This window comes from Rhagoletis pomonella, unplaced genomic scaffold, assembly GCF_013731165.1.
Source record: "Rhagoletis pomonella isolate Grant_MI unplaced genomic scaffold, Rhpom_1.0 Rhpom_scaffold_00004, whole genome shotgun sequence".
Lineage (NCBI taxonomy): Eukaryota > Metazoa > Arthropoda > Insecta > Diptera > Tephritidae > Rhagoletis > Rhagoletis pomonella.
The window spans coordinates 2,113,292-2,123,540 of NW_023458558.1; the positions used below are offsets into that span (position 1 = coordinate 2,113,292).

The 10,249-nt window shown below is 36.6% G+C and overlaps 1 protein-coding gene across 1 annotated transcript in view; it reads right to left on the minus strand.

Annotated features, from left to right (window-relative positions):
- LOC118736750 overlaps positions 1 to 9,922 on the minus strand; it is a 36,124-nt gene extending 26,202 nt beyond the window's left edge. Inside the window, exons 1-2 of the mRNA XM_036466766.1 lie at positions 9,902 to 9,922; positions 9,521 to 9,626 (exon numbers count right to left, since the gene is read on the minus strand). Of these exons, the coding sequence (XP_036322659.1) occupies positions 9,521 to 9,626; positions 9,902 to 9,922 (127 nt within the window). The remainder of the gene's footprint in view (positions 1 to 9,520; positions 9,627 to 9,901) is intronic.
- Positions 9,923 to 10,249: the final 327 nt, after the last annotated feature.

Sequence of the window (10,249 nt, forward strand, 5' to 3'; positions counted from 1 at the left end):
AGGTGTTCCAGATATATGCGATATGGAAATTGCATTTCGGTTCGTTAATGATAACATATGCAGCTGCGTACAATTTCAGAATGTCGGCATAAGCGCAGACACAGATAAGCGAAATGAGAAGTTCAGCTTGTATGGGGGGTGCCTCGCCCCCTTTTTCAATACCTACCGCTTTTCGCAATAAGTACGGTATTGATAGCATATGTGGCTGTGTCAAATTTCAGGACGTTGGCATTAGCAGTTCCAGAGGTAAGCGATATGAGAACTTCAGTTTGTATGGGGCGCTGCCACGCCCCCTTTTCCATTAATAATAATAATAATAGATTGGCGCTTACACATATGTTAGTGTTTGGCCGAGCTTCTCCTCCGATTTGTGGCGTGCGCCTTGATGTTGTCACACAAAGCGGAGGGACCTACAGTTTTACGCCGACTCCGAACGGCGATTGTATTTTTATGAGAAGCTGTTTTCATGGCAGAAATACACTCGGGGGTTTGCCATTACCTGCCGAGGGACGACCGCTGTTAAGAAAAAACCTTTTTTCTATATTTTTGCGATGTTGCTTTGACCAGGGTTTGAACCCAAGCATTGTGGAGTGGAAGCGCGCACTGCTTACCACTACACCACCGCGGCCCCCTTTTCCATTATCTACCACTTTTCACCGTAAGACCGGCATTGATATCATAGTTGCTGTGTAAAATTTCAGCACGGTAGCCTAAGCGGTTCCAGTGAAAAGCGATATGAGAATTTCAGTTTGTATTTGGCGGTGCCACGCCCCCTTTTCCATTATCTACCACTTTTCGCCGTAACCACGTTACTGTTAGCGTAAATAGCTGTGCTGAAATTCAGGATGTTAGCATAAGCAGTTCCAGAGTTACGCGATGTGAGAATTTCAGTTTTTATGGGCGGTGCCACGCCCCTTTTGCCAAATGTACCACTTTTCGCCGTAAGTACGGTATTGACAACATAAGTTGCTGTGTCCAATTTCAGGACGTTAGCATAAGTGGTTCCAGAGATAAGAGATATGAAAATTTCTGTTTGTATGGGCGGTGCCACGCCCTCTTTTCCAAAAGCTATAACTTTGCGCTGTAAGTACGGTATTGACAACATAAGTTGCTGTGTCCAATTTCAGGACGTTAGCCTAAGTGGTTCCAGAGATAAGCGATATGAGAATTTCAGTTTGTATGGGAAGTGCCACGCCCACTTTTCCAGTTTTTCGCAATCCCTTTTCTGAAGGCACCGTTCGCTCGATTTCAAAGAAACATACACGGATTTAAAGGATATAACTTGTTCTAATCCAGAAATGTTAATCCCGATACATAGGAGGCGTGGCATCTTACATATAGACTAAAAGGTGAAAACCACTATATCTCTAGAACCAATTACGCTGGAGAACTGAAACTTAGCACAGATGCATAGATTGTAAATACCCTACTTACGGTGAAAAATGGTAGATTTTGGAAAAGGGGGCGTGGCACCGCCCATAAAAACTGAAATTCTCATATCGCTTATCTCTGGAACTGCTAATGCCAACGTGCTGAAATTTGATATAGCCACATATACTATCAATACCATACTTATGGCGAAAAGCGGTAGGTATTGAAAATGGGGACGAGGCACCTCGCATACAAGCTGAACTTCTCATTTCGCATATGAAACTTGACACTGCAACATATGTTGTCAATACCGTACTTACGGACTTATTTACGGTCTGAATTGTTTGACATATTAGTCAGTGATGAACATCTCATCTATACATACGAATACATATGCATATTTTTTATAAATTAAAATCGAGGTTCCTTTTTCCGTCTATTTTCAAAAGCTATTAAGGAGGAGGATTGGTAGAATTAGCATTAATCAATCCGGTATTAACGTTCATAATTCGATTTTAAGTTTTCCTGTAAATTCGCTACAAATTATGCTAAACTATGGTGACAGGTAAAATTCAAAAGTGTATGTCGAATTTCGACAACTGGGCGATACTAGTTCCATATAAATCGTTAAATTGGATGTCGAAAAGTCGTTTTGACTGCGAGACTATTTCGGAGATAATTGCATTGAAAGTTTCAGCGTCAGGGACAAGAGCTTTTTATCTGCCATGACTGGAAATGCAGTGCTCCTATCTAAATGGAGGCATACTTAACTTCGGAAATGCATTATCTTCAGTTATTGTTATAAAGAACAAGATTCCAACGCGAAATTGTATTTCTTGCTCATATACCCGTAGTTGCGTATGTAACGTATACGCCCCGTAGCACTATAAGCAGTCATCTAACACGCTTACTCACAAGCCTCAACATAAAAGTCATACTATTTAAAAGTAATTAAATATTGGCTATAAAGATTATGGACATATATGGGTCATTCCAGCGAAGACGACACCACAGTTAATACTTGATTTAATTTTTAATTTACTTGTTTCTAGAACTCCATTGAATGAAATATGTATATATGTAACTGCAACAAGTAATTTTTAGCAAAAAAAAACCGACTTCAACTCTCATATAAAAATATATATATATATATATATATATATATATATATATATATCATGATCCACTGATCGGATCTTAACCAGATTAGTATGGGACCACCTCTGAGACACTACCTTTCCGATGCAAAAAGAATTATCGAAATCGGTTCACGTGGTCCAAAGTTATGCGGTAACATACATAAAAAAAAAAAAAAAAGATTCCGACGAACTGATAACCTCCTCCTTTTTTGGAAATCGGTTAAAAAGTGGAATTGTATGTGTGAGCGCTTGATCGAATGGACCGCAGTAAAAGAGGTTGTGTGTACGTTTTCGCACCAACTTTGATGGCGATTGCTTGATATCAGCGCGTTATGTATGTAGTGGAGTGTCTATATACATATGTATCTCGTCATATGTTTGTTTTTTTGCAAAATCTAATGTTACTTTGTCGGTGCTCGCTTGTGTACACCGTGGCTATTATTTATTAATAGCAGCAGAATGTTATTTCACTTCCATTTTCCATTTCATTAATGGCATTTTAAAAGATTTATGCCGCACAAAGAATATGTATGTACATATAAAAGTTTCCTAAAGGCTATTTTCTTTATTTTATTATGTTATAACTTCACTCGCTTTTCCGTTGAGTGCAGCAGTGTGCCAACTACATAGCTGACCGTTGCGAGTACTGTTAGTGGCAGAGTGAAGAACCGTCACAATCTGCTTCATTTATCAACTGTTCATTTGTTCATACGATATTTTTACTATACTTATACATATGCGATTTTTTGCATATCTAAAAGTAGAGCTTAGTGATTTGTGATATGTGGCTTCATTTCCGGGTTAAAAATGTCAATGCTTACTTATAGTGGCGAAATTGGAAATCTATGTAAAATATTTGGCGCTTGCGACTAAACGTGTAAATGTAATATTAACGTAATTAACTGACCAAAACGTCAAACAATCAAAATAAAACTAATGTTTATTAATTTTTACAAAGAAATTCACGTATCTTAATTCGACGCAATTCTTAAATAATAAAAATATAAATCCATATATCCGGACGCCAGTCTAATAAATAATTGAATTATAAGTTAAAATTAGTCCAGCTCAAGTCTCGAGCATACAAGTTTAGTAATCTTGCCTGGCTGCGAATGTCAAAAGCCTCCTCCTTGATAATTACTCACACTAATAAACATACAGTGGTTCCAACGAACAATCCCGACAAACTTGAAACTGAAGATTGAATGCACAGATTGATTTTTTTGGTTGGTTTTCTGTTTATTTGACCAACTGAATGGAAAAGAAAGATTCCCTTTAAAAGCGCAAAGCGTTAAAAAATAAAATTAAATTAAATTAGCTCTGCGGATACTCGTATATAGTTTTTATAACAAAATTGCGAGCTGTCCGATTATTCTTTAAGCTTTGAAACCCATGTTTTTCAGTTAAATAACTGTTTGTGTTTAAAATAGATTTTCTTGCGGATTTTTGTTATTAACATCAATAAAATAATTTAGAAAATGATCGATCTGACGCGGATCTTTTTTTATTTAATCTCACTTCTCTTACTTTGATATCGATTTTGCGGGCATACAAAAAGCTTGTCCGACTATTCGTCGGAGCCTGTGTATGTATGTATGTATGTGCATTACGCTACACACACAAAAATCGGCACTGTTTTTCCATCGGAAATATAAAATTTGTTATATTTTTTAGACTTTCGGCAAAAATATTTCGGAGAACTGTTAAGATTAACGTAACCAGGACCTATTTGAAAATATCTCCAAAAATCAAGTTTTTTTTTAATACCTACATATAATATTCGTTTTTACTAATATTTGTTCTAAATTTAAATGCATAAAAATGTTTAAAAATTGTATCAAGCAATTCGCGAATTCCTTTTGAACAACTATTCCCAAAAATATCAAAACGAAACAAATCAAAAATTCCCCATTTAGTTTCTGTTTTGCTCGTGAAATTATGGGAACGATTTATTCACATGGAATGGCTATAAAGCTGACTGTTTACACGAAAAGAAGTGCCGCAGCGATATAAGCATGTAGTTAGTTAGTTTTTGGTTTTGTATGTTAACGATAATCTGTAAAGTATCACCCTATTCGTTGCCAAAAAGAATCATCCTCAAACACTATTTCTAAAACTCGCAAGCAACTTGAATATCTCCTAAATCATCAAACAATCATCTAAATGCTAGCTGGGATATGTACATATGTATTCGCGGAAGCTATATGGATGCATATGAAATGCAATATCTTTAAGTAAATGCTATGTGGTGCATTACATATTAATGCATTTCCTGTGCAATCTAAATCCCACAAATGAAAACGACAGCAATTATGACAACGACGCCGCAGACACGCACTGCTGTAACAACAGAGAGAGGATACTTTACTAAGTATCAATTACAACACTGTTGAGAAAGTGAAGTGAGGGTGTTCACAAGGGAGCACTTTGGTACGAGTGAAGAACGCTTCAAAAAAGCGAAAAACACGTCGCAGCGAAGACTAGTCATAGTCTTGAAAAAAAGAGCAGATGTTTGTCAGAAAATAACAGCAAAATCCAAACAGAAAGTAAATAAAATAAATCACATTTCCATGTCGCACTTCAGCTGGGTGCATTGAAGCAATGATACGAAGCATTTGTATTTGCTTTCAAGGAACCGTCAGGAGACGAATGGCAACCATACACAGACACTTGCCGCCATACATATATGAATGTATGAACATATTGCTAAACTTGACTGAAGTAAATTTTCGGATTTTTAAGGGTGCCTTGAGCCTTAAGCTCGGAACGCTTTGACGACAGCAAGCGACAAGCAGCATCTGTCAAATTTTAAATACACACGTTCTTACGGACACAATTATTTTGACGACAGCACGACATCTTGGCTGCAGGACTGCAATTGTCGACGTCGCCAAATTAAATCTATTTCTAATTTTGCCGGCGACAATGAGTAGATGTAGTGCTGCAAAATTAATCACATATTCTTGATTGTTCATGTTTTTCTTATTTACTTAAATAAAAATACACAATTTGTGAAATAAATATACCAAAATGTCAAACTTTAAAATCAGCTATTTGCTATGTCGCTGAGGTCTTCAAAATGTTTAAGAAGCTGGCTTCAAGGCGACATTTGTCGACAAAATGATGTCGCTGTCGTTACGTCGTGAAGTTGCAGTCGTCAAAGTGTTCCGAGCTTTAAGTTCATTTATTTATAAATATATCCGTCATATTGACGCGTACATATTTAGTACGAGGGCAGTTTGATATGTTAGTTACCTTTTGAATTTCCAGCGTAGTAACTTTAAATGCTACACTGCTCTTATAAACTACAATATATTGTTAACAGGCTATTGTTTTAGCTCCCTCCGAAAATTACTTTCGCAACCTAAAGAATCCGCTCGACGAAAAGAAATTGAAGCAATGAAGAGGTCATCCGTGATATAAACGCTTATTTTAATGACCTTTGGAAAAGGTCTTTTTTTGGTAAGGGATAACGGCCGCTGTGGCTAAGTAGTTAGAGGTGCGCACTACCACTCCGTAGGACTTGGATTCAATCCCTGGTCTGACCAACATCAGTCTAACATCAGTCGTACCTCGGAATGGTAATTATTTTAACCATAATCTTAGTTAAATCTCAAACTTAATCTTAAACTCCATCTTAATCTCAATCTTAATTTTATCCTTAATCTTTATTGTCTTTATATTTAGCTTTTATAGCCGTACGTGGATGTAAAGAGACTTGTTGCACGATGACATTCGAACCGAGAAGCTCAGGTTTGCTAAGCACTTAACCACTCTATCCATAATGCCAATATATCGAGACTCCAATTTGCAATTGGACCCAAGAAAATTAGTCTATGCCTACTCTCTTTAGATACTAGTCAAACTTTGTTTTGCATGCATGCGAACATTTTGGCTAAGCTGCAGCATTTTGATAAATTTACTTAAACTAACTGAAATCTCACTTTTCATATCAATATCAGCGTGAAATCGTGGACAATGGGCAATGAAATACGTAGGCATTGACGATTTAAAGCAGCTTGATTAAATCTCCTTAAACAGAAATTGCAATAATTCGTAAATTACTGATACATTCGTACGAGTAAATTCCGGTTCTGCGACAGCTGCACAAAATTTTAATAGTCGCGAATATGTCGCATAGCAAGTAGAACGTGCTGACATTTACAACACCAGTGAGTATAATACATGTGTACAATGTCTGTATATTAGGGTGTCCTAGAAAATTTTAGTTATTTGTGAAAATCAGAATTTTTGTTTTTAGCAAAAAAAATCACTCTGCATACTATAAAGTTCGAGGATATTCTAAGACGCCGATCACTAACGAGGGGTAGAGAAAGTCATAGTTACGGCAGTCTTAAAGACCATAAGGACCGGAGTCTGTAGACTGGCGTCATACATAGATGAACGCAATAAGAGAGACAAGGTCTAAACCGCGCAAAAGTAGTGCCACAAGTGAAGCAGGATAAATTAGATCCGCCATCTTTATGTAGAGACAGTGGCTAATTACAGAGCTGTCTACATAAGTTTCCCGTGACGACTGTGGATCCGTGGAGTTGTAGAACGATGCAAGCGATAAAATAGCTAGGAGCTCGGATAAAAGTTATTGAAGACCAAGGTAAGGTATTACCATCTAGGGAGGGAGAAAGATTGGTTATCATCGGGTACAGCGAAAAGTTTGGAGTCAGCTCAAGCTAAACTGGGGACTAGTAAATGGATCGAAAAACAATAGAAGCAATAGATATTTCCGCTTAGAAAACTTCTAAAGCTTGAACATCAGACAGCTAGGACCAGCCCGTACTTTAAAACCAACACTGAAGCACATGTCAGCTCAACTTCATTTGTGGAAACGGAAGAGCCACCTAACTTATTGGGGTCAATTTTAGGCCTTTAAATTGCTCTAGCAACTAGTAGTAACGTAGGTAAATTTAAACACTTTACTTACATATATATAAGGGCAAAGGTGAAGACAAATATGTGGATGAAGAATAAATAAACATAGAAATTAAAAACAAAGGTAAATATAAAGAAAAATATGAGAATGAGGATACCGATAAAAATTAAGATGAAGATAGAGGAAGAAAGATTAAATCAGAGGTAATTATAGAGAAAAGGATATAAGACAGACTCAATCTGAGAACTATTTCGGAATTTTAGAGATTTTCGAAGTTCTCGGGGCTTATCGATATAATAATCGGTTTTATTATCGATAGTTTTTAAAGATTTTGTTATCGAAATTTTCATGGATATGTTATTGATTTTGCTATCGATATTTTCGGAACTTATCTTTATAATAAACGATAATTTTAATCGATTTTGTTATTGATTTTGTAATAGCTTTTATATTGATTTAGTAATCGATTTTGTTATAGATTTTATTATCGATATTTTCATCTATTTTGTTATCGATATTTTTATCGATTTTGCTATCGACATTATTATCGATTTTGTTATCGATACTATTATCGCTTCTGTTATCGATATTTTTTTCTTAATGTGTGCTTTCGGTGTTGACTTGTATATGCTGTTAACCACACCACGTATTCTACGTTTAAATAGGAATCCCCGTAGTAAATAATTTCTTGTTACCAGATTTTTTTACGCAAAAAATAATGCTTAATGAGCACATGAAACTCACTTTTTCTATTTTCGTTCAAATCCATGAGGTTGGCTGCTTTCAGTGGCTGTCAAACACAAACTAAATGGCGGAGCCTGGTTAAAATATTACAGTAGTCTATTAATCGTTGGCAGTTAACGGGAACAGTATTATATTAAAACTAATGCGTGGGAAATTCAAAAAGTCAGTGGCTTTTCAAATTGCTCTCGTATGGCCCAAAACTGAAAGCATGACGCGAAAATTTGTGATTAATTTTAAAAAGATTTACTCAACGAAACTTAATTAAAACAAATAAATTTAAATGCAATTTATCGACATTGGTTTAAACTAAATTAAATAAAGCAAAATAGTTAAACTAAATTCCACGGTAATATACGTACTAGATATATTTAAATTTCTTTCAATGCTTAGTGACAACGACTTTTGCTTTGAATTGACAGCTCTTCCAGTATTTCGCACAACAAGCACTTGATTAATGATTTACGGCAAACTATTATCTTCTTTAATATTCTGTTACTTTTTTTCTATCGCCGCTGTACATATCTATGTAGGTACAAGAAGTGAAAGAAAAGTGAAAATCGGAATTGATAAATGAGAAAAAAGGCGCAAGTTAATTGTTGTTAACTTGACGCTATTTAGGCGTGCACAAGCACGCGAAGATTACCAAGCGGCGATTGTATGCCATTGTGGAAAGCAATTGCAATAGAAAAATATACAATAGCACATACATGGAAACGATTATGTGAGTAAATAATAAAAAGAAAAAAATACTTTTAGAAAAGAAACAAAAAATATATATTATTTCAAGCAGTGCAAACGCAGAAAAGTGAGTGGCACTCAAGCCAGTTGCACGCGGCAAAAGTGATGGGTATAACAGCGGCAACTACACCATCTTCATCAACAGCAACATCAGCACGAACTCAGTCATCTTCTTTCGCCACTACAACCATCAAAGTCAACTTTATGGCAAGCACTATCGCCCGCCGTCATCAATGCTGGTGGTGGTGCTGAGGATATCCTCACTCAACGACACTTTTTAAACGACTTCCAAAAAAGGAGGAGGTAATCAGTTCGTCGGAATATATATTTTTTTTTGTTTGTATATTACCGCATAACTTTGGACCACGTTAACCGATAATTCTTTTTGCATCGGAAAGGTGGTGTCTCAGACGTGGTCCCATACTAATCTGGTTTAGATCCGCTCATGGGATCATGAAAAAATTAACGTTCCTCCTAAATTTTTATATCAGAATTGAAGTCGGTTTTGATTTTTGCTTAAAAATTACTTGTTAATACGAATATTCGCATTCACTCATCCATACAGCATGTCGAAGCAGGCAAGGCCTCGCACCGTAGCTGACAGACAGCGCACCCATTCACTTGCTGGCGAGCATACGGCCGCAGATATGCATCACTGCCTGGTGACGACGCCACAGCAAGTGTGCAACATTTTGTTGCAAGTATTCGCTTGCATACAAGTCGTAAGAAGTGCTAGTATTTATCTGGGGGAAACAAATATCTTAGCTTATTCTTGCATTAATAGGACGTGAACAAGCGTCGAGTGGGGTTTTGAGGTTGCGAGTTGTATTTAATAGGTTGCTCTTTTGTAGGAGTAGTAACACTTATGTAGCTGTTCCTGCTGTTATTACTTACGTATGTATGTGCATACGTATATTGTTGTGTTTTGCTGTTGTGTGTAGTGTTGCATGCCCATAACTACTTTGTTGCAACGGTGTTACACAAAGTGGCTACAATCCACGCACACCTAGCCGCTTACCTTCTTCTCATTCCATTCCATGTTCCATTGCCGGTTAAGCTACTTTTTTAAAATCGGCTGACCATGGCCGTGTGCAACGGACCTATAAAACTGCACGCACACACACACCACTATGTGTACTCGTATTTAAGAGCATGCCACCCATAATTTACTAATTTACATATGTACATATATATGTACATACATACATAAGCACATCGGTGGAGAATGGCATATTTGCATATTTATTGCTATTACAAGTGGCATTTGATTGCGAGCTGTGAATGCCGTATTTGGTTAGATATGCGATTACCTACATATGTACATGCATACATATGGTACATATGTAGATAGGCAAACGCACATATG